This window comes from Ovis canadensis, chromosome 22 (assembly GCF_042477335.2).
Source record: "Ovis canadensis isolate MfBH-ARS-UI-01 breed Bighorn chromosome 22, ARS-UI_OviCan_v2, whole genome shotgun sequence".
Lineage (NCBI taxonomy): Eukaryota > Metazoa > Chordata > Mammalia > Artiodactyla > Bovidae > Ovis > Ovis canadensis.
Window position 1 is genome coordinate 66,284,190 of NC_091266.1, and position 23,617 is coordinate 66,307,806.

A 23,617-nucleotide genomic window follows, 5' to 3' on the forward strand; every position below is an offset into this window, starting at 1 on the left:
GCCTCCTGGACGCCCACCCTTACTCTGGCGGCCGACCCTCCGTCCCCTCCGCCCCTGGGCAGGCCCCGGGACCCACTCCTTTCTCCAACAGGCACCCTACCTGCCCTCACCCCTGACGTCCCTCCTGACAACACCAGGCCCCAGCGCAGCCTTCGGGAAAACCAGGCCACTCGGATCCCCCGGCCCTGGGGCTCCATTTCCTGCCCCCTCCCCACCCCCACCTGGAGACCCCTCCTCCTGGCCCGAGAGTCTCCGGCCTCCTCCCCTCAGCCTGACACACAGCAGGGCCTGTCCGTAGAGCTGCGGTAACCAGACCGCCACCCGCCTGGTTCCTGTGTCCCTCACTGTCCTGCATGTGGGGTGACCTGCTCCACCCGAGATGACCTGGGAGACCCCGGCCCCGTCCAGAGCCCAAGGCCTCTGAGGGATCAAGCCCAGGGGGTCCGAAAAGAGTAGGAGCCCCCTGTTTCCTGGAAGACTTCTGGGGGAGGGGAGGGAGCCCCCCCCCCCCCCCTCCGGTGGGCACCGAGTATGCTGGGAGGCCGTGTGGCAGGGCCAAGTCCAAGACGTGCTGATTCACTAACGAGCGGGCCCGGTGGCCCTAATCCACCAGCTTCTTGCTCAGAGGCGGCCTGGGGCTGAGGGCACTGATGGCCAGCCTGGTAATTCCTGCAAAGCCACCAGCGGCCCGCTCCCCGGCCACCACACGCTGTCCAGATGGACAGGTCTATTTTTAGGCCTGGAGCGCATGCCAGGGCGGGAAGACGCCTCCTGCTGGAGCGGCCGCCAGGGCCTGGGGCCGTCCCTGCTTCCGCAGCAGGGGGAGACGCACCTGTCGGGCTTCCCGCAGCCTCTGCGGTCTGGAGAGTGGGTCTCAGGACTGCAGCCGCAGAGCTGGGGACCAGCTGCGGCCAGATGGGGAGGGGCCCAGCCAGGGAGTCTTCACGGAAAGCAGGTACCCCGTAATGTGCCCACGTCCCCATGTCCCCAAGGCCAGCAGGAGAGGCTCCTGGGAGGCTCTGCCAGGCTGGCTCGGGGTGCAGATGGACAGGAGTACTGGGGGCCTGGGCTTCTGCCCGCCGGGAGGATGGGGGAAGCTGAGCCCCATAACCTGCCTCTGTGTGGAGAGGCCTCCTGGCCCACGGCGCCCGTCCAGCCCTGGGCAGGGGGCTAAGGAAGGAGGGGACAGGTCAGCTCGGAGCCTCCTCCCGCCGAGCAAGGCCACTGAGTGGCTCTGAGCCTGGGGAGCTCTCCTGTCCCAGGTCACTGGGCGATTTCTCAGTCTTCTCCATCTCTATGGGGGCGCAGAGGCAGGGCGTGCCCGGTGGTGGCAGGGGTCTGGAGGCCGGCAGCAAGCTCAGAGGCTCTGGAAACCCACCCTCCAGATGCCAGGTCTCCTCGCAGGTGGGGGCCAGAGGCTGGCTGGTCTGGGGCGTTAGGGGCACTGGACAGGGCTGCTGCAGAGCTCCCAACCCCCAACCGTAGGAGCCACAGGAGGCTCCCACCCGCCTGACCCCACCGGCCCACCGGCCCACGGCGCCTCCAGGCGCCCCACCCCAGGCCCCCAGGCCCCCATTTGTTGGCTGTGGTCTCCTCCTACCCACCCCCAACCCGCCAAGTCCTGGCTGGGTCCCCGCCCTAGATCAGCACAGACAGGGACAGCCCCCCAGGGACCGGGCAGAGCGAAGCAGCGTCAGAAAGCAGAGCGGCCTGGAGCCCCGAGCTCACCCTCACTGCAGAAAACGCTCCGGGAGGGGCACGAGGGGCGGGGTAGGAGGAACACGGGGGCGGGGGCGGGCAGGAGGCCCCTCGGCGCAAAGCAGCAGTGACCCCTCCAACTAAAAGCCCAGCACCCGCTGACGGTGCCGGAAAGACTCCGACCCCCCCCCCCCGGGCATCCCTGCCCCGCCCCCGGGCGAGCCGGGCCGGGCGGTGGGCTGGGGCCTCCCGGGCTGTGGAGGCGGCTGCGGAGCCCGGGGTTGAGGGTGGGGCTCGAGTCTCGGGCAGTCGCCCCCCTGGCACCTCCGGGAGGAAGAGGCCCCGACCCTGGGCAAGTGGGGGCGGGGGCGGAGAACAGGAGGCCCTCCCCACGGAGACGCCGCCCTGGGGTCGCACAAGGGGCCGGGCAGGGCGGGGAGGAGCTGGGCCTGGCCCCGGTGCGGGAGGCGGGGTCCGTCCGCGCTCCGGCCCCGCCTGCAGGCTTCGCTGCCCAGTGAGAGTGGACACCCCCCACCCCCGCCATCCGGCACCCGGACCTCAGAGCGACCCTCCCGGCCCCAGTGCACACGGACCGGGCTCGCCACAACACGGAGCCCACCGATTTCCATGAAATGATGCCTTACGAGCCTCGCTTTCGGATCATAACACAATTAACCAGAAGTGAAAACAATACTTAGAAGATACTCTTAATGATTTCAAATTGTGAAAATAATCTTTTAGAATCTCCGTTCATTTGAAAAATAAAGCACTTCCGAAGGAGGCCTGAGCCAGCATGAAGCGTCCGGAAAGGAAGCAAGTGGACTGTGACGGAGATCCTGCGTGTGGCGCTCCTGCGTGCTGCACGCCGTGCGGGACAGTGCCAAGTGGGGCTCAGGGGACGCTCTGTCGCCTTAGAAGAAGAAAAGAAAGAAGAAAATAAGCAAGTGTCCAAGTTAAATCAGAAAAACAATAAGGGCTAAATTAATAAAAGGAGGAGGAAAACGCAGAGATTAATGCAACCGAATGATAGCACAGAAATGACTGCGATAGGAAGCGGGAGCCGGAGGGTCGAAGACAAACGCTGGCTGGTGGCCGGGAAGAGGAAACCGGGGTTGGGGGGTGCGGAGGAGGGGTGTGTAGGGGTTCGGAATGAGCGATAAGGACAAATTAATATTCCAATGTAAAGGGGAAACCGGCTCACACAGAGGCTTTGAAAGATAAAAATATCATGAGCTGCTCAGTTTGAAATCTTATTCCAATTAAACAAATTCCCAGGAAATTATGACTTTAAAAAATTGAATCAAGAGGAAAGAGAAGACCAAACGTTTCTATGACATTTAAGGACATTTGACCATTAGCTGAAAATTGTCCTGCAAGATAGCTCACTTCTGGGATTATTCAGATATATTCTACCAAATTTCCAAGGAATGATTTTTTCAGTTTTCTCCGAAGCGGGAAACCTTCCCAAATTATTTTGGAGCCAGCACAACTTTTAAAACAAAACCAGACAAGAACAGTACAAGAAGCGAATTTTAGTCCAGTCTCTTAAGAAAGGACATAAAAATCCTAAACAAATTATTAGCAAACTTCACCCTGTAAACTGTATATTTTTAAAAAGGAATGACACTCATGATCAAGTTGGGTTTATCCCAGGAATGTGAGGTTGTGGGATAATACGAAATATTATCTTAGATGAAAATACTTGATAATTTTTCTGACTTTGTCATAAGGCAGACATTATGACATAAAAAGGTCAGATTTAGGCCAGACATTAAAAGATTAACCATAGTAGAAAATATTTCCTAAAGTGACTGTATCAGAATTCAAAACTTCCATTCACTAGAAAGCACCATGTGGAAACGCAAGCCACTCACCAGAGGAAGGTGTTTGCTGTTTCCAGTTTTATTGAAATATAATTGACATACGACATTGTTCAAATGTAAGCTGTATAACATAGTGGTTTAATATGTGGACATATTGTGAAGTCGTGGCCACAAGTTCAGTTCCATCACCTCACCTATGTGTGTGAATCGCTCAGTCGTGTCTGACTCTTTGCGGCCCCATGGACGGCAGCCTGCTCGGCTCCTCTGTCCATGGGATTCTCCAGGCAAGAATATTGGAGTGGGTTGCCATTCCCTTCTCCAGGGGATCTTCTCGATGCAGGGATCGAACCTACGTCTCCTGCATTGCAGGCAGATGCTTTACTTTCTGAGCCACCAGGGAAACCAGCTAGGATAAAATAAAAGGGTTCAATACTAAAGTAACTGAATGCCAAAATATTAGAAAGCATACAGGTGGTAGCGCACTATCACAAAGGCCTGGTGGGGAGATGGGGAAAATATTTCCAATTAAGTGAGTGAAGCAATTTGTGTATTTTCACCTCACATAGTTGCGAATATTTTTTCTTTGTGATGAGAACTTTTGAGACTTATCTACCCTCTTAGCAACTTGCAAATGTGCAGTGCGTGCCTGCGTGCTAAGTCGCTTTAGTCCTGTCTGACTCTTTGTGACCCCATGGACTGCAGCCCGCCAGGCTCCTCTGTCCATGGGATTCTCCAGGCGAGAACACTGGAGCTGGTTGCCCTTTCCTCCTCCAGGGGATCTTCCTGACCCAGGGATCAGATCTGTATCTCCTGAGTCTCCTGCACTGCAGGCGGATTCTTCACCTGCTGAGCCACTGCGAAAGCCCCATAAAGACACTTGCAGTGTACAAGCGTGCATTGCAAATGATGATTATTCAGCACTTTTCAAGGTACGTTACAATGTATGTATACAGACTTACGTATCAACATGTGTAAGGAAAAGCAAACGGCCCAATATAAAAATGGGCAAAAGGCCTGAGTAGCTGAGAAGGAGCAGAGAGGGAAACAGCGATCCCAGACCACGAGGAGGAAGGGCCTTTATCACTGTCCTGCGGGGAATGCGAACTAGCGAAAATCGGGAAGTCTGACCAGATGGAGTTGAAAGGCCCTGTTCCAAAAAGAGCTCCCCCAGAGCAGGGCTGGGTGCACATGCCGGCCTGGCCTGCTCAGGACGCATGCTGGTCTCCAAAGGGTTTAATATTCACGCAGCTTCGACTCTGCAAACTGAGCCCCAGACAGACCCAGCTCCTCGGCGCAAGGGCCGCCTTCCTCAGGCCCCTTCTCAGCAGGGCTCCCTGGCACCTCCTGTGCCAGCTGTCTTCATGCTTTCCCCCAGCCCGCGCTCCCGGGCCTCCCGTGTGTTTCCTCCATCTGCCGTCTCCTCCAGGACGGCGGCTGTGTGGGGCTGGGTGATCTGCCATGCTCTGCAGTGCTCTGTGCCCAGGGCAGTGCCCAGCACAAGGAGTGAAGGTGCGGGCAGGGGTGAACCGCCTGTGGCAGGCACACCCGCAGCACTTCAGGGCCTGGTGCCGTGTGTGCTGAGTCACCTCGGTCACGTCCGACTCCTTGTGAGCCCACGGACTGAGCCCTCCAGGCCCCTCTGTCCATGGGATTTTCCAGGCAAGGATACTGGAGTGGGTTGCCGTGCCCTCCTCCCGGGGATCTTCCCGTGCAGGGATCGAACCTGTGTCTCTTACGTCTCCCGCCTTGGAACAGGCGGGTTCTTTACCCCTAGTGCCACCTGGCTAGCCCTTCAGGGCCTGGGCAAAGGGGTGACTGAGGCCCCCGTCACTAAGTCTAAGCCTTCGGCGCCGTGCCTCATCCTCAGTGAGGGGGCTTCCACGTCTCCTGCAGACAGGCCTCCGGCAGGGGCTCCTGCAGGCCCTGGAGGTGGGCTCAGGCCGTGGGGCGGCATTTGGGGTCCTGGGCTCCCTGCCTGTGTTCCAGAGGAGGGCCGTGGCTGTGCATGGACGGCTCCTCCGTGGGCCGGGGCAAAGTCTGAGGAGGGCAGAGTGGTCCTTCCAAAAGGGCGCCTTGGGCCCGCGAGGGACACTGGGTCCTGTGGGCTCTTATTGGCAGGTGCGCCTTACGTGGAGCCCTGAAGGCCTGAGGCTCTGCATTCTAACAAGCTCCCAGGTGACGCTGGCCCTCCTTGGAGGTCAGAGACCGCGGGCGCAGGGCTGGAGGCAGGTGGGATGAGGGACTGTGCGTGAGGGGCCTCATGTTCTGTCTCTAAGGAGAAGTGACAGCCCCTGGAGGCGGAGCTGCCAGCCTCCGAAAAGCTGCACTTGGTCAACAAACGGCTAAACATGTTAGCGCGGCCTGGGAGGGGCCCCAGGGTCTGGACAGGCCAGCAGAGGATCCAGAATCAAATCAAGGGGCCCATTTAGCGCGGCAGGGCCGGTTTTGCAGCAGAGAGAATCGCATCAGAGGCCTGGAGCCCGGAGCCAACCAGATTACCGCTCAGGGTGGACTGAGCTGGCTGATGAGGGCACCTGGGCTCCCCCGCCCGTCCAGAGGGCACGAGCTCCTGCTGGTGGGAAAGTGCTGCTTCCTAAATGGGAGACACGGAGCCTGGTCCAGTGATGCCAGGTCCTCCTGGTCCTCCTCACACCATCCTCCCCAGGCTCCTTGGGCCCCCCTGGCTGCCAGCCTGGAGGAGGGGGCATAGCCCGCCTGGAGGAGGGGGGAGCACAGCCCGCCTGGAGGGGGAGCACAGCCCAGCTGGAGGAGGGGCACAGACCGCCTGGAGGAGGGACCACAGCCCGCCTGGAGGGGGGGACACAGCCCGCCTGGAGGGGGGAGCACAGCCCACCTGGAGGAGGGGGGAGCACAGCCTGCCTGGAGGGGGGAGCACGGCCCAGCTGGAGTGGGGAGCGCAGCCTGCCTGGAGGGGGAGCACAGCCCAGCTGGAGTGGGGAGCACAGCCTGCCTGGAGGGAGAGCACAGCCCGCCTGGAGGGGGAGCACAGCCCAACTGGAGTGGGGAGAGCAGCCCGCCTGGAGAGGGGAGCACAGCCCACCTGGAGGAGGAGGGACCACAGCCCTCCTGGAGGGGGGCGGGCACAGCCCGCCTGGAGGGGGCAGTGCAGCCCAGCTGGAGGGGGGAAGCACAGCCCAGCTGGGGTGGGGGAGCACAGCCCAGCTGGAGGGGGGGAATCACAACCCAGCTGGAGGGGGGGAAGCACAGCCCAGCTGGAGGGGGGAGCACAGCCCAGCTGGAGGGAGGAGGGCAGCCCGCCTGGAGGGGGAGCACAGCCCGCCTGGAGGAGGGACCACAGCCCGCCTGGAGCGGGGGCACAGCCCGCCTGGAGGGGGTAGTGCAGCCCAGCTGGAGGGGGGGCACAGCCCAGATAGTCTCCTCGTGTCTTCGAGGGAGGGTCACCCCCGGGCCTTCTGGGGGCAGGGCTGGACAGCTGAGAGCAGCAGGAGCCCAGGCCCGCGTGGCCTTGTCTCCTACACGTTTACACATTGGCGCTTGCTGTCCACCTCACACGGATTAAACTGTGAGCCGCTGTGGCCTCTGACCTTCAACAGTGCCTGAAGGCGCTCAGGCGGCCAGCAGGAATGAGGGCCTGGGCGCGGGTGGAGGCGGTGTGGAACTGGCAGAACAGGCCTTCGGACGGTGAGGTGTGTTCAGGAGCCGACTTTATGAGCCCGATTCTTCTATCTCCTCAGATCTAGAAAAGCACTAAAATCCTTCACGGTGACGACTGCTCCTCGTGACTCACAGAAGCATCACGAGACCGGCTGAAACCTGCAAAAATGTGAGCTTGGCTTTACATACCCCCCTTCACCAGAGTCAGGTTTGCACTGACCTTTCCCCCGCCTTTCCGGTGCAGGCTCTCAGTCTGAGGCGCTATCTCCTGGACTGCAGTCTCCATTTTGCCCCAGATAAAGCATAACTCCCAGCTCTCCCATTGTGCGCTTTCAGTCAGTAGCCTCCGCCCCCGCAGTGGGGAGCAGACCCTTCTCTGCCCCCTCACCACCCCCGTGCCGGCTCTGGGAGCAGCAGGGGCTGGGGGAGCCGGGCTGGGGTCCCTCTGTGGGGCTGTGGGCCTGCCCTCCACCCCCAGGGCACCCAGGGTGGGCAGAAGCCACAGTCCTGGGTTCGCCCCAGGGTCCAGGCCTTGCGTGTGTCCCTAGCCGTGTGTCTGCTCCCACCTCAACTCAGTGCCCTCCACCTCCAGTGGGTGTCCCCTGCCGCTTCATGACAGCAACAACGGCTGCTGGTCCGTCTTGTCCCTTCCGTGGACCCCTGCGCAGGGCCCGGCAGAGGTGGGCACAGTGGGAACAGGACAGCTGATCCCTGAGGGTCCCTGGGCTCCGTGGCCAGCTCCTGTTGGTCCCCAGGGCCTGCTGAAGTTTCTCGAGCTCACCCAGCAATGCCCACCCCCAACTAAGCAGGATACCCCCACCTCTACCCCAATGCTGGGTCCTGGTGGCGTTAAGCCCATGGGGCATCCCCAGGTTCCCGCACGTGACCTAGCAGGTCCCACTGGCCAAGTCTCACTGGGAACAGAGGCAGAAGCCGGCTCTCCTGTCCTGTTAGAACCTGGCGGCTTGTGGCCTCCAGGCCCCCAGCCTCCCCTAGAGCCAGAGGCGGGGCTGGGGGGCCGGGGCCTGCTGCTCAGGGGGCAGCTCCAGCAGCTCACGGCCCTCCCACCCTCTGCTGCAGAAAGCCCTCCTCTGGCCAACGGGCCATATCCTCATGCCCAGCTCGGGGCTGCACTGCGTCCTGTCTTTGAACGGCTGAAACCCCTTCCCCTGCTGGCCATCAGGCCACTCCTTCCTTAAATGGGGGCCTCTCTCAGGGGCCTTTATCTGCTTTAGTTTTTTTAATTGAAATGACTGGCTTTCAAAGGAATACCACTTTATGATAAAAATCTGGTCAATATGTTGTAGCCACGTGTTCCGGGAAACAAACTCACTCAGAAGGAAAATGCAGATAGTGGAGTGCAGTTTATCACACCGGCACGCCCAGGGCAGAGTCTCCTCTTAGCCAAGGACCCCGACCAGCATTTGTGAAAATCTTTTATACCCCATGTGTACGTGTCTGAACCCACCACTCCAAATTCCTTGAGACTTCCATAAACCAAGGAAAATACAATCCCAATAACCCCATCACTCACGCGCTATGTGCTCATGCGCTCAAACAGTCAAACAATTAGCCAATGATCAATAAGCCCAAGGTTACACTCCGATAGATACAGAAGACTTCATGGCCTGTCTGGGGGAAGGGGGATTAGCGTGTGTTTTCTCTCAGGCGATGAGTAACCTACATACGCTCTTCAAGGCTCCCCGGGCTGGAGGGGGTCTTATCCTTCTGCTGCTTCCATAGGCACTAAACACGGAGGTGAGAGTCCACTGGAGACGTGGCCGAGCACGGTCGGCATGAACAGGCCTAGGATGCAGTCCAGGCCCTGTGAACTCCTTCTTCAAATACATAAGCCAGAAGGAAGAACACGCGTGCCCACAGCCCACGGGCAGTAATACGTGCTGTCACCCGAGGGGGACAGACTGCGCGGGTGGCGCTGAACGCACCAGCTGCAAGCGCCTCCTTTGGTCGTGAAGGGGACGCACGCACGTTCCAGAAGGCCGGACGCCACAGGAATGAGCCAAGCGGGAGCCCGGCGCTGCCCTGGAGCACCGGCTTAGCCCCGTGAGCAGATGCGCCTCTCTGGGGTCGTCTCGGGGGCTCTGCTCCAGGTCAGCCCCTCGGCCAGATAAGTGTGAACGTATCCACCGTCCAGGACGGGGGAAGACGAGGAGGAGCTGGGAGTCAGGAGCCCCCAGTCATGGCCTTCCATTCTCTGTAAGTGGAAATAAATGCACGCTTCAGCGAGAGGCTCTGTGGGGCAGGGCTGGTCCTTCCCAGCTCAAAGCCTCTGCAGGAGCTGGGCCCTGGGCACAGCCTTACCTTGGACGGGGCCGTGGGCTTCTGCGGTGCTTCTGACGCCAGGGTCTCGACCACGGGAAGGGTCCTGCCAGAGCTGAGACAGACAGGCTGGCCCTGAGCCCTGGGATCCAAAGGCAGAGGGTGCGGGTGAGGGTGGGGGTGAGGTGCAGAAACACACCCATAGAACTGGGCCAGGCCAGGGGCGGGAGAGGGCGCTGAGTAGCTCAGCTCTGGCTGCAGAGTCTGGGGGCGCAGAGAACATGCTGTTTCATTTCTCATTTGGCTGAAGCCTGTCTTCAGGGCTGCTTGGACAGCGTTATGAACCTTATCACAATCCTTATCACTGCCCTTCCTATACTGATAAATAAGATACACGTGGTTCTATCAATAATGAAAGGTACTGCTTCTACCTCAGGGATAGTGTGATAGCTGTGCTTCCATATTTGATGGGTGTGCTTGTGTGCGTGGTCACTTTAGTCCTGTCTGAGTCTCTGCGAGCCCCCAGACTGCAGCCCGCCAGGCTCCTCTGTCCACGGGACTCTCCAGACAAGAACACTGGAGTGGGTTGCCATGCCCTCCTCCAGGGATCGTCCCGACCCAGGGATCAAACCGCGTCTCCTACGTCTTCTGCACTGGCAGGCAGGGTCTTTACCACTAGCGCCACCTGTTTGATGGGCAGCGGCTTGGTATCTGCAGCATGTTGAGGCAAAGTGGGTTGGGAGTTGTGTTACTGCTGCGCGGCACAGCGTCCTCTCCAGGGGACATGGCAGGTATCCTCCACCAGCAGAGCGCCTGGACACCGCCTCCTGCTTCGCTGCGGACAGTGGGTTTGGCGCCTCAGATGCCGAATGCTTTGTCCCGGTCCTGCCCCTGGACTGACCGCCGGCCCTGGAAAGGTCCCTGGGTCTGCTCTTCACACGCAGGGTCTTCCTGGCTGAGTGTGCTTGTCCCCCGCCCCGCTGGCCCGCCCTCCACACCGAGGTTTTCCGCTGAAGCCTCCTGACTCGCTTCTGCTGCCTGTCTCTGAGCGCGGCTCTCTGGAAGGCATCTCCCACCCCGGGTGGGGCTGGGCCTCCCACATCCTGCTGTGACTCTCAGTTTTCTTGTCTTCTCATCTGCAGAATGACGCTCGTCTCCTGCTTTACACTCTTTCCCTGAGGTCCCCTGAGACCCTCACCCTGCTAGGGGTTGGCCAGACCGCCAACGGCCCACCCCGAGGTAAGGGGGCCACAGAGCCTCCTCCTCCTTTGTATGGGCCCCCCGCTCCACCTCCTTCCCACCGCGTGGCGCTGGGCTGTGACCGTCGCTTCCCCCGTCACCCCAACCCTGGTCCCCAGCTCCTGCCCGGCCTGTGGCTCCGTCAGATCCAGGCCCGTCAGCTGAGCCTTCCCCGGGGCCCCGGCGGGCTTGGCGCTGCCTCTGCAGGGTGACCTGAAGCTCTTGACGGTACTGAGCCTGATCTCTTCCTGCCAGCCATCAAGAGCCTCCCACACGACTGTGTCAGCCTCAGAGCAGGGGGGTGCTAGGCACCTCTGCGGAGACCGAGGCTCATCCACCTCAGGAACCTGCCTTGGTCGGGGGGCCGGGCCTGTGCCAGGAGCAGGCTGGGCACAGAGCAGGGATGCCCACTGCTCGACATCTACTCTGCCCACCTCTTTATGTTAAAATAAAACTCAGATACAGAAAAACCACACCAGGAAGACACGCGGGTGAGTGAGAGTCAACTGGGCATCCTTAGAACAATCACCCCAGTCAAGGTAGGACTCAGCCGGCTACCCCCCAGGCCCAGGAAATGCCCCGCACCCCCAGGACCCCTGCCCCCCAGGACCCCCCCGCTCCAGGACACACAGAGTGAGGCATTCCGAGCACCGACCCTGGAACCTCGTGACGGGCTTGTGGTGTTTCCAGGACTTTGGGAACAGGGTGGTGGTTTGATTCAAGGGAGGCGCTAAGGAGACCCACTCCTGGGGACTCGTGGACCTGGAGACCCAGGGAGGGGACGCCTTTCATGTCACCCCTCAATTGTTGCTTCTTCAGGAAGACCATGCAGACCCCCAGCCAGGTCACCTTCCCTCACCCCTTGGAGAGTCCCCTGCATTACGGACATGCCCTATGGGGACACTCCCTACAGTGGGGACAGGCCCTGCATTGGGACACGCCCTGTGGGGACACGCCCTGCATTGGGGACATTCCTTATAGTAGGGATGTTTCCTGCAGTGGAACACACCCTGCGGGGACACACCCTGCCACATGGGGACAGGTCTAGAGCTGATCCCATCTGGTTGGTCTGGTTTCTTAGGGTGTCTGGGAGCACCTTTGCCCAGAGAAGCTGAGAGGGTCTGGCTGGGAGGAAGGTGCTCGGTCCTCCTGCCCTACCCAAGGCCACATGCCGTCTGGGGCCCGTCTCCTCCAGGATAGACAACCCGGGCTGGAGCAGGCACCCTCGGAGTGAGCTCTGTGGTGGGTCCAGGCCTCGGGTCAGCTCTGCTTTCCCACAGTCACCCTTAGGAGCCGGGCAGGCCTGGTGAGCAGATGGCTGGAGCAGCCACAGCCCGCCGCTCAGGGAGCCTTGGTCCCTCCGTGTGGGTGGGGAACCCACCTGGATGCCCCTAGCAGGCCTGGCTGCCTCCTCCCAGCCCAGTGCCCCCTTGGGAGCATGGGCTCCACCCTGGCCATGTCTGGCCCCACACACACCAGGGCCAGAGGGGGGCCGCGGCTGGAACCCGGGAGCTCCTGGAACTTGAGTTCTTGGAACTAGAACAAGGATGTACCAAGTGCGTGCACGTCCTGGGTGCAGCATCAGGGGCTGTTCAGAGGGGAAGGCAGAGGAAGTCCGCCATCCCAGCAACGTCCGGAGCCGGGGCCGCAGAGATAGTCAGGGGCTGTTTAGGGCCGGTGGTCCCCAAAGGGGAGGCGCTCCTTTTCCGGGTAACGAAATGTTCTGAAAAGGGGCGTGGTGATGGCTGCACACACCGGTGAGCACAGTGAAAGCGCTGGGCTGTAGGCTTCAGACAGGTGAAGCGTGCGCGCTGTGGGTTACAGCCCCGCAAAGCTGTTTTATTCATTTCTTTATTTTGAAGGCAGCGTTCCAACAGAATTTTCTCAGCAGATGTTTCTAAGGGCTGGCACTGAGAGGACAGGATCCCAGGCAGAGACCCAGCCTTGGCGCCCGGGTGCGGGGAGGCTGGCCTGCTCCCCCGCGGCCTCACCGGCCTGGCCCTCCACTGAGGAGCCCTCTGCGGACTGGTGGCCGCAGGGCGCTGGGCCCGCCTGGAGCAGGCCAGCCCCTGCTCCGCGCGTGCAGGCGTCTGTGGACTCTGGGTGTGGACGGCACGAGCGGTCATGGAAATTTCCCACGATATTTAGGCCAAGATGACTCAAAGGCAAAGGAAACCTTTTTTTAGCTTCATCCCTCCTCAGGATGACTTGAAAGGGCCATTGTCAAGGATATGCACAGATAACGTTTTTTACGACTCTCACTCAGAGTGAGCTTGTTCTCAGCCTCCACGTGAGGACTGGGGATGGTGTGTGTGTTCGGGGGTGGCACTTATCTTTCATTGTTAAAGAGTCTTCAGTAAGAATTCTGAGGGTTTTGATTTTCCTGCCAGGAGGGCCTGGAAGTTTCCAGAAAGCAGCCTCTCCCACAGCAGCACTTTGGATGCAGAGGGTGGGGTTGCCTGTCTGTGTGCACCTGCGTGGGAAGGGGCAGCTCCTGGCTGGACCTCCGGGGACGGGGGCTCCAAGACCGCAGGCCCTCCCAGTGGGCTCCAGCAGGAGCCCGCCAGCACCCCCTGGGGGTCCCCTTTGTGACCTTGGAGACCAGCCCTTCATTTCTCGGCCTCCCTTCCCGGGGTCACCTCATGGTCTGGGGGCCTTGGCTGGCCCTGCACACACTCCCCCTGGGAAGGGCCCGGTCCAGCTCTGCGGACAGAGGGTGCATCCCACGTGCTGGCCAAACCAGCTCCGGGAGCTGCTCCCAGGTCAAAGGGTGCTACTGCCCTGGGTTCGGAAGGCACGCAGCTGACCTCCCCCTCCCCGCAGACCCCCATCCCCTGGTTCTGATTGCAGCCCCAGCCTGAGAGCAGCCACTGCCAAGTGGACGTTTCTGGGGAAGCATGTTGCCCCCATCCAGGGCCCCGTCAGTGCAAGCTCAGAGGCTCCGGCCTGCCCGAGACGCGGCGACACCCACAGGCCCTGGTGGCCCCGGGCTTCCCCAGAGCTGACCGAGGCTGGTAGCCTGCAGAATCCTCTGCCAAGGCCGCCCATCTCCCAGAGCGGGGGTCCCGGGAGCTGCCCTGGGGGCTGGACGCGAGCTGCATGGCTCATGGTAGGTGGGCCCCCTTTTACAAAGGGGTGAGTGGGTTCAGGGGCTGTGCCCGCCCTGGCAGGCGGAGCCGGGGCCTAGAGGGCGTCTCAGGCTCCCGGCTGCCCACCCCCAGCAGCCCTGCTGCCTCCTCCCGAACCGGGCTGGGCTCGTGCAGCCGTGCAGGGAGCGCCCTGGAAAGGGCCACCTCTTTGCCCAGGTGAGCCTGGCCCCTGTGCTGGTCATCCCTGGGCCGGAGGGGCTGTCCTCACCTGTGAGCTCACACACACACCCGACCCCGGAGGGGCTTGTGTACATGAGGACGGGGCTGGGGCTGTGAAGGCTCAGGCTGGGACGGGGTCCTTGCACTGAGCTGAGCCCCAGGGTGTCTTGCCAAAGCCCTCGGCCCTTGGCTCTCCCATGCCCCCCAGGCCCAGTCTCCCCGCATGCCAGGCCAAGCCAGGCCAGGACTGGACCCTTGCCCCTACCACCACGATAACCTGGGGCTCGGTGCCCTGGGTCCCCGTGGGTCACACCCGGAGTGCACCAGTCACAGCAGACAGTGGGCCTGGCCCCAGCATGAACTGCCACCTGAGGTCAGCACCCCTGGCATGACCACCGAGCCCTTCCTGATGTGGAGGTGGCTGTGCCGTCCAGGGAGCAGTCCTTCCACCAAGCAGGTGGCGTGTCCCAGGCAAGACTGTCCTGATTGTAAGTAGGTGGCTCACATTTCAATTTGGCGAGAATATTACAAGATGTCCCAGAGGAGGCCACCGGAGGTTGGGCAGGGGAGCTGAGGCTCCAAGGAAACCCTGGGAAAGGGGGCCGTGGGCTCTCCTCTGGCCAGGCAGGCGGCTCCAGGGGTGCAGGGCCATGCTCTGCACACCCAAGAAGGCCGTTCAGGGCCCCCGCAGGCTGCAGCAAGGCAGCAAGAGGGGCCTGAAGCCTGCAGCCCTGCTGGGGTCTCCTCCGCCGAGGGTAGGTGTGAGAGCGGCCTCCCCACGTCCCTCCCCAGAGTGGCCTGGGGCCCTCGCCTCCCGGACGGTGCAGCCCCATGTCCCTGGAGACCCACCTGGACCTCGACCTTCCAGCCAGCACCTTGCTCCAGGCCGCCCGGCACCTCGAAATGGAGGCGCTGGGGCTGCCCTGGGGGGTAGCCGGCGGACCTCCTGTCCTCTCCTGACGACCCTGTGCCATCTGAGTTGACTGAACTGGGGTGTGAAGTGACTCCAGGAAGGTTAGGGGGACCCAAGAGGCCACAGCGAGGGGGGCTGTGGTAAGGGGGGCCCTGACATCAGCCAGTGGTTGGGTTCCTGGAGCCCCATGTCCGGGGCTGGACGGGAAGGCATGAGGGCCCACCACGGGCGCGTGTGAACCTCCTCTCAACCGTCCTCATGGGTCCCGGGCTTTGTCAGAGAGGGGGGCTCTCCCAGGAGATCGAGAAGTCCCGAGTCTAGGCCTTGCCGCTCTGGGGGGACCCCGGCATTAGCACCTCTATGAAGCAGCCCTCGTCCTTGAGAAGCTGGACACCTCACAGATCGACACAGGTACCCGGGTCCCGACCACGCCAGAGCCCTGGGCCCTGTGAGCGGCTGGCAGCCTCTTGGGTGCCCGGGCCGAGTCTGGCAGGGCGGACGTGAGCTCGAGGCTCCAGGCGTCATGCAGGCTGTCTGGCAGGGCCCCACGGCTCAGGCCTCGTCAGCCACTGGATTCTCAGTGGCCAGTTCTAGGCCCAGCGCCCCGAGAACCCATCTCGTGTACCTGCCTGGAGCCGATACCATAGAGCCCAGTCCCGCCTCCACCCAGCAGCCCCAGGCGGTCCTGGGGAGGCCTGCCCCAGGCCTAGAGGTCACAACCGGCTGGCCCGGCTGGCCCGGCTGGCCCGGCTCGCCACCTGCCAGTCCTGGCCAATATGAGTTTATAGTTTACTGTGCAAACCAGGAAGAAACCCTCGGAAGCACTCAGAACAGTCAGCAGCATCCCAAGTTGGCATGCGAGGGGACCATGGCCACCTGGACAGACGGGCCTCCTGGTGGACTGGAAGTGGTCAAGCTCTAGACAGTGACCGACCACACCCCGGTCAGCAGGGGGCAGAAACCAAAGCGATTTCCACATTCACTTCCTCGAGCCTAAGGGCTGAGACAGGGCATTCTCTTGGGGTGTCCTTGGGGATGTGAGTGGACAGCCCCAGCCCTCTCCATGGGAAGCGAGCTGAGTCCCCGGCCAAACCCTCAGAGGGCCCAGCAGAGCCCGGACTTGCTGCCCTGGCCGTGGAGGCTGGTGGGTCAAACGGGGAAGGGGCATTCCCCACCCGGCGACCGGAGTCTGGGGGCACACCCCTCCCCTGAGCCACGTTTGCAGCCCCACCTGACCCTGAAGGCGGTCAGCCTGCAGACTCCTGGGCCCTTCGGGGCTCCAGACTCTTGTCAGCAAACAGGGATCCAGTCGACAGCTCTCCTCCACGTGGAACTGATGTCCCTTCTGGAGCCCCCGGGACAGTCCTGGTCCCCACGCCTCACCCGCGGGGAGCAGGCACCGGGGGTGCACACGGGGCAGATCCATCCTGCTGGGACTGGCCACTCCCAGACACGGAGTCCTTGCCCTGCTCGCGGGGCCCCAGGGAGCCAGGCATGGTTGATTTTTTCTTCTAATTTCACAGTCTTTTCTTCTGGAGTGATCGGTTCTCCCCCTGAGTTTATTTTTAAGTTTATTTTACTGATTCCAGATCTTCCCTCTTATTTAGAACGGCACCATTTAGGTCCATCCGCTTACGCCTGCGGATAGCTGCTGGCACCTCCCAGAACTGTGACGAGCAGTGTCTTCCACTTCACTGTGCTTTCCACACCCTGGGGTTGTGGTTTTGCTGGCCTCTTTGGCCCAAGAGCTATTGTGGGGGATTCTCTTTACTTTCGAGCTGCTGGGGGTCTCCATGTGAGCTGTTAGGGTGGCCCAGTCCAACAGGGAGGAGGGCTCCAAGCCCTGCTCCCCCTTATCCTTGGGCCGCTCTGGTCTGGAGCCGGGCCCCTTTGTCCCTTCTCCTGGGGGTGGGGTCACCGGGGGTCCCCTCTCAGAAGTGACGGGTCAACATACCTGCAGCCTGGCCCCAGTGCATGAGCTTAAACTACTTCACAGCTGTCATCAAGTTGTCATCCACGTCTAGTTCATTTCATTGCAGTGAAAATACATGATTTCTGTAGAAAAATTCTTTTTGGAATTACTGAGGTCTAGCAGGAGGCGCTAGTGGTAAAGAGCCCATTTCCCGATGCAGGAGACGTGAGATGCAAGTTCAATCCCTGTGTCGAAAAGAAGCCCCAGAGGAGGGTGTGGCAACCCACTCCAGTATTCCTGCCTGAAGAGTCCCATGGACTGAGGAGCCTGATGGGCTACTGTCCGTGGGGGTCACACAGAGTTGGACGTGAATGAGTGACTGAGCCCACACAGTATAGAAACACATGTTAGAAAGCTCTAAATATGCTTGCAAACTAACCTGTTCTTTATATGACACGTGGCGTTTGGTGCGACAAGTGGTTCTACTTCGTTATTGAAATCTTAATCTCCCTCAGTGTCATTATCTCCAGAACAAATGGACCCTGTAAGTGGACCTCGGCATCCCGAGTGTCTACTGGCTTACTTGCTATGTTGTTCAAACCCAAGGCTCCGCGCCTTCATGCTCCACCACCTTCTGTTACACCCTGTCTCCAGCACTCACCTTGCCGGCTCCTCCTCCTTCATGGAAACCAGGCCCCCTGGAGCTTATGGCCTCCCCGACTACCTGCAAGTCTTTTGACTCCAAAGATTTGTTCTTCTGAGGCATCAGAATGATGGCGCTGTGTCTCCTCATGCAGGGCTGTGATGTGAGCTCTGTGACGTGTGCCTGTGTGTGTTGTCAGTTGTGTGTGACGGTGTGTGTGTGTGTGTTGTGTTGTGGGGCGGGGGATCCACCAGGTGCCGTGGGGTTTTGTGCTCCTCTCTGTCTTTGGGGGTCTCTTACTGGGAAGTTTATGAGGACACCTGGGGTAGCGAGTGTCAGCCAGATATTTTTAATAGGAAACTTTTTTCCAAGTGATTTTGAAGTTAATGAAAAACAACACAGTGCTTTCATTCTAGAAAATGGCTTTCATAAATCTTTTTATTTTCCGTTGCTTCATGAAAGATGCACTTAAGAATTTAAAAAAAAAAGATGCAGAATCAACAAGGTATAATTTCCTGTCATTATCCATCTTTAGGAAGCAATTTCTTCCCTAAATATAGCAGCATCCTAACACTTGAAGCAGAGAAAAGAACCCACAGACCAGGCGAGGGCTGTGAGTCCAAGCTTGGAAACAGCAGGACCGTCTCTTGCTGACCTCATTCTGGGAAACACAGGCCCGCACGCCGGCAGCTGGACAGCCCTGGGCGGGGGAGACCAGCAGGCCAACCGGGCGGGGGCGGGGCCTCCGCCTCCTGGCGTCTGCTGCTCGGGTTTGCTGAGGCAAAGGCGGCCAAAACCACAAGGAACTGCTGGGAAGTTTCAGAGTCAGGGCTTGTGAGAACTGCCCTTTCCGGCCAGAGGGCTCTGGGGTCTCGGTCCGGCTCTCCACGTCCACGCTCACCCCCAGCTCCAAGCCGCCGGTCCAGGCCCCGCCCACCGCAGAGTCGCCTCGCAGCACCGCCCCCCTCCGCGGCCGAGCCCCGTGCTCCCACGGAACCGCATCTCCCGCCCCACACAGCGCCTGGCCTCAAGTGGTCCTCCTCCTCTCCTCTCAGCCCAGGGCCCTGGAGGCCTGGCCGCCAGAGTACCGGCCGTGCAAACCTGCCGGGAGGAAGTGCCAGTGAGCGGATGTCCCTCAGGCTCTCTCCCCTGGACCAGAAGATGCTGAAGAAATGGCTGTTCACGCCAAAGGACCAGAGCACCCACACACACGAGCGAGCACAGATACATGTGCACAGTGCCTATGCACACGAGTGAGCACGTACACGCGTGCGCAGTGTGTGCACACACGAGTGAGCATGTACACGTGTGCACAGGAGTGCAGACGTGTGCACAGTGCCTATGCACACGAGGGAGCACGTACACGCGTGCGCAGTGTGTACCCATGCGAGTGAGCATGTACACGCGTGCGCAGTGTGTGCACACACGAGTGAGCATGTACCCATGTGCACAGGAGCATAGACACGTGTGCGCAGTGCATATACACACGAGTGAGCATGTACACGCGTGTGCGCAGTGTTTACCCACGAGAGTGAGCATGTACACGTGTGCGCAGGAGTGCAGACGTGTGCACAGTGCACACACACGAGTGAGCATGCACACGTGTGTGCGCAGTGTATACCCATGAGAGTGAGCATGTACACGTGTGCGCAGCATATACACACGCGTGAGCGCACGGTGTACACACACACGACTATGCATGTACACACGAGCACACACATGTGTGCCCAGCGCCCTCCCCCCATTCCACACATGTGTCCCTCAGGAGGGGAGGGGGATGCACTTCCGCACCAGCCAGGCGGTCCAGTGACACAGGGCAGGGACAGGAGAGCGGCTTCCCTGCTCCCCTCCGGCCAGGTGACCTGCTCCAGAAACACTTCCAGTAAGAAACCGCCCGGCCTGCCAGTCACACTGTGCTGCTGGGGGCAGGACCAGCCTGGGACACTCGGGAGGCTCCTCGGGTGCTCGGTGCCAGGGAGAGATTACCAGAGGCCGTGGGGCCAGGGCTGCCCTGGGGGCAGGGGAGGGATAGGCGTAGGTGGCCCCCAGGACTCCTGGAGGACTGCAGGGAGGGGGGACTCAGGCCTGGCCCCCGTGGGGCTCCACGCAGCCCCGCAGGAGGTGAAGGTCAGGTCACGTTCTTTGCTGAGGCTGGAATTCTGACATCAGATTTTCCATGCTCTGCTTGGGGGAGGAGCTGGCAGTGCAGGGCGGGAGTAGCGGGCGGGGCGGGGCGGGCAGCCGCCTGGAGGCTGCCAGGCACCCACAGCTCAAGGCCCGAGGGCTCCACTGGCCCCAGCCTGACTGTGCCCGGGCCTGGGCTGCCCACGCTCCTGCCTGGCGCATCCCAGCCATCGGCCAGCGTGCGACTTTCTCATCCCAGCAGGGGCCATGCTGAGTCACATGGGGCTGCGTTAGGGACTCTAAAAATAGCCTGATGGCCGGGCCAGCGCAGGAGTTATTAATAGGTTGGGACAGAGCCCCTCCTCCCGGGGGGCCTCCCTTCTAAGGGCCGGAAGAGCTGCGGCCTTGGCCAGGGAGGCCGAGCTGCTGGCCAGTCCCGCCCTGCACACTCTAGCCCATCCGCCCCTCCGGGACCAGGACTTGCTCCTCCTTTATCTGAACACCCACCCCCGACACCCTCTTCTCCCCCAACCCCACAGTGCACCCTGAGGGTGCTCTCAAAGCTCAGAGTGCCCCCAAGAGCCTGCAGATGGGGCAGCCCCTCATTCAGACGATCAGGGATCTCAGAGAGAGCCCAGAACCAAGGAGCTGCCCCAGCTGCAGCCACTCAGGAATGAGAGGGGTCCAGAAGCCCCAGGCCCCAGCTCGTTACCACACCAGGGGTCGGGGGGGCGGGCGGCTCCCTAACGGCCAGGCTGTGTTTGTTTCTGCAGGAAAAGCAGCTGCCTGGCAGCACCTCTCGGGCTCCCACCTGTTCCTGTGAACCCATGGACCTCGGAGTGGCTGTGATCTCCAGGGCAGGAGCAGGGATCCCCCGACACAGTCTGCGGGCAGACCCCAGAGTAGAAGGCTATGCTCCAAGCCCCTCCCTGAAGCTCATGGACTGAGCCTCCAGACGGGGGGCTGACCCCAGGGCAGGCACTGCTGGGCCAGAGGACCCCCCCCCACCCACCCCGGGCTCTGGCGGCTTCTCCTTCCCCCTCAATCACCCGCCATCTGACCCGGCACTTTTGTAACCAGAGGCTTTGGCAACTGAGAAAACCCCAGTGCACACTCAGCCACCGTACCACCGACCGTGGGACCCCGAGAGGGGGGCCCACCCCCAGGGCTGGACTCTGGGACCTCTCGGAGGGATACCCATCCCCAGAGCTGGACTCTGGGACCTCTCGGAGGGATACCCACCCCCAGAGCTGGACTCTGGGACCTCTCGGAGGGATACCCACCCCCAGGGCTGGACCCTGGGACCCTGGGAGGGGCGCCCACCCCCAGGGCTGGACCCTGGGACCCTGGGAGGGGCGCCCACCCCAGGGCTGGACCCTGGGACCCTGGGAGGGGCGCCCACCCCAGGGCTGGACCCTGGCCTGGCCCCCAGAGGGCCTGCCCTGTCCTGCCTACACGGTCATCGTGAGGCTCATGCTGCCTCCAAGCAGCGGTGCAGAAAAGTGCCCATCCGCAGAGCGGACCCCTGGACGCGGCAGGGCAAAGCAGACAGCCGGGGGCACAGTCCTGTGCTCCGTTTCCAGAGAGAAAAGGAATGAGGTCCATGGGGCTGGTGGGTGACCCAGGAATCTTGGGTCCGGGTGGGGCCTGCTGTGACTTACAGATGCTGACAAGGGGAGCCCCTCAGTCAGGCTGCTGGAGAGGGGCTCAGCCACCCACAGGGAGGCAGCCTCCAGGGAGCCAGGGACAGCACCTCTCACGCCTGCGGAGTCATCCCCGAGGGCCCACGGCCACCCTGGGGTGAGATGTGGGAGGCTGAGGATGAGGTGGGTCCCCATCCCGGGACTGTCCTCTCCCCATTCCCATGCTCACCCCTGACCCACAGCAGTGCCTCCCGTCGAGCCTGTGGGTCACTTGACCTTTTGGAAGAAGTGAGCATTTCCATGCTTGCCTCACAGACCTTCTGGCAAGCGCGAGGCTTTTCCTCCTGAAAAACAATTCATGGCCTGAGAGGGGGTGCGACCCGCCCCTCCCGTCCCCACACCGGGCCATGAGCAGTGCATACGCAGGGTGGCTGTCTGGCCCCCACCTCAGCTAGCCCCCCATCCTGGGCAGGGCCCCCCGGGGTTGCAGCTGCTGCTCTGCCGACAAAGGTCACTGTTCTCATCCCGCCTGGGCTCGTGAGGTGGCGGATCAGAGCGGCTGGGACGAGAACAGGTCCGTCCAGGAGCCCAGGGCCGCCCGGGGCATGGGGCACCCACCTGCGAATGGCTGACGTCACCCCCTCCAGCCATCTCAGTGCATCTCCAACCACGGTGCATCTTCCCAGAGGCGGAGGGGACCCAGGTGCCCTGCCCTTGGCTTCTAGCCGGTGCCCACATGGGGCCCCCTTCCCACGTGTCTGGCTCCACCCAGCACCCTGGGTCCCCCAGGCTCGCAGCCTGGACAGGCACCTGCAGCAACAGAGACCCTACAGGAGGGGGACCCTGCCGCGGACACCGCCCTGCATGAGCGGCGCAGTGTCAGGACCCACAGAGCCGGCACCCCAGGCTGCAGGGCCCGCAGGGCGGGAGCTGGCGTCAGGACGCGGGCCTGCCCACGCCTGCCCTTCCGGGATCATGGGCAGCTCCCCAGAAGGAGCTGGATGGGTTCTGAGCCCGGGGTGGAGGAGGGTGGGTGGCTGGCTAAGTGGGAATCTTGCCCACCTGCCTACAAGCCTTGAGGAAAGATTGAACACCAACACCCACATTTTTGCTCAGAGTGAGCTCTGCCGTTGGACGGGAGATTTCAGGGGAAGAGAGGCCTGATAAGGGGGCAGGTGGGACACCCCCCGCCAAGGTCAAGGTCTTGGCCCAGCAAAGGGAGGCCACGGAGAGGAAAGAGAACAGGGCCGGGATGGGGCCACCTGCCCATGGGAGCTGGGAGCCCTGGGGGGCTGAGGGCCTCCCAGGGGGCCCTGACACCCCCCACAGGCCAGCAGCAGCGTCGTCCATGCACGCGGCCTGCTGCTCGGCCACCGTCTGCTGCCACACGTCCAGCCCTGGGGTCCACCGGCCCTGCCTCGCCGGCCAGTCGTGGAGACAAGGAGAGCTCGGAGACAAGGAGAGCTCAGCCCAAGGGCTGGGCCTCCTCCCAGAGGAAGCAGAGGGCGGGTGGAGGCTGGGGGTGGGCTTCTCCTTAAGCCGCGGAGGAGGGTCTTCGTCCCGCTGATCTGCTGATCTGGAGAGCAGGGGCCCCGTGAACAGTGAACACGGGTGTTCCCCCTCCCAGCGCTGGATTCTGTTTTAGAAATCCTGCTTGCAGACGGACTCCGGGAGGGCCGCTTTCTCTCCACTTCCATCTGGGCCCTCCTCCTCCTCCTCCCTCTCACCACCTCCCTCCCCTCTCCTCCCCATTCCAGAGTGTGGGAACTCCCCCCACCTCTAGGCCTCGAGGAGGCCAGACAGAGCCCAGAGGCCTGGGGGGTGGGGGGCGGGCACGAGAGGCTGAGACCCAGGAGACCCCGGGGCCATGGGGGGCCATGGGAAAGCCCGGGAGGACACGGAGCAGGACAGGAGGCCGCCCACTGAACGGTGTGCCCTGCGTCCCCCCCAGGAGGGGGCCTGCTCCTCGGATCAGGGGGTGGCCGGGCCTCGGGGCTCGAGCTGGGTGGGGCAGGGGGCCACTCAGCAAAGAGCTGCTGCCCCTGGGGAGGCGAGAGGCCAGCAGTCAGGCCCCATGGGGGCGGGGGATAGTCCAGTGCCTGGGGCTGGAGACCCCTGGCCTGGGAGAGAGTGACAACCTGGGATGGGGGTCCCACCGGCCCTGAGCCCCTCGGTAAGCACAGCTGAGTCAGACCCAGAGATGGGACCCTCGGCACCGAACTAGCCCTGGAGACGGGAGAAGGGTGGTCTTGGGACCTGCAGTTCCTAAGGACTTGTCTCCCAAGCTCCGCAGTCTGCATCGAGGTGTCCAGCCCCAAACACGCTGGATGAGGCTTGGCCAGTGGGGACCTTTAAGGGGTGGGAGGAATACACAGAGGGAGCAGGCAGCTGAGGATGC

The 23,617-nt window shown here is 61.7% G+C and overlaps 1 protein-coding gene and 1 long non-coding RNA gene across 4 annotated transcripts; one reads left to right on the forward strand and one right to left on the reverse strand.

The window, feature by feature from the left end:
* Nucleotides 1-748: 748 nt before the first annotated feature.
* LOC138427490 (uncharacterized) lies at nucleotides 749-9,872 on the forward strand. The gene is made up of 4 exons (XR_011252028.1): nucleotides 749-955; nucleotides 4,296-4,450; nucleotides 7,238-7,326; nucleotides 8,901-9,872. It is a non-coding gene; the product is annotated as an uncharacterized lncRNA (long non-coding RNA).
* Nucleotides 9,873-17,857: 7,985 nt separating this feature from the next.
* On the reverse strand, nucleotides 17,858-22,908 carry LOC138427599 (uncharacterized). 3 transcript variants are annotated; one of them, XM_069567252.1, is made up of 5 exons: nucleotides 21,838-22,147; nucleotides 21,449-21,563; nucleotides 21,238-21,371; nucleotides 19,244-19,314; nucleotides 17,858-18,553 (listed from the first exon to the last, which is right to left on the reverse strand). In XM_069567252.1, exons 1-5 carry the CDS (start codon nucleotides 21,955-21,957, stop codon nucleotides 18,109-18,111), a joined length of 885 nt encoding a protein of 294 aa, XP_069423353.1. In that variant the 5' UTR covers nucleotides 21,958-22,147; the 3' UTR covers nucleotides 17,858-18,108. The 3 variants fall into 3 exon arrangements, 1 of the variants encoding a protein (XP_069423353.1); XR_011252079.1 differs by lacking the exon at nucleotides 21,238-21,371 and having other exon boundaries at nucleotides 21,838-22,908; XR_011252078.1 differs by lacking the exons at nucleotides 19,244-19,314; nucleotides 21,238-21,371.
* Nucleotides 22,909-23,617: the final 709 nt, after the last annotated feature.

Excerpts from the sequence above, each read along its gene's own strand:
- LOC138427599 (XM_069567252.1), bottom strand. The coding sequence starts at position 21,957 with ATGTGGGCACCGGCTAGAAGCCAAGGGCAGGGCACCTGGGTCCCCTCC. Across the intron at positions 21,564-21,837 it reads GTGACGTCAGCCATTCGCAG|GAGGAAAAGCCTCGCGCTTG; the intron begins GTGGGTGCCCCA and ends ATTGTTTTTCAG. Across the intron at positions 18,554-19,243 it reads GTCACTGGACCGCCTGGCTG|GTTTGCACGGCCGGTACTCT; the intron begins GTGCGGAAGTGC and ends TCCTCCCGGCAG.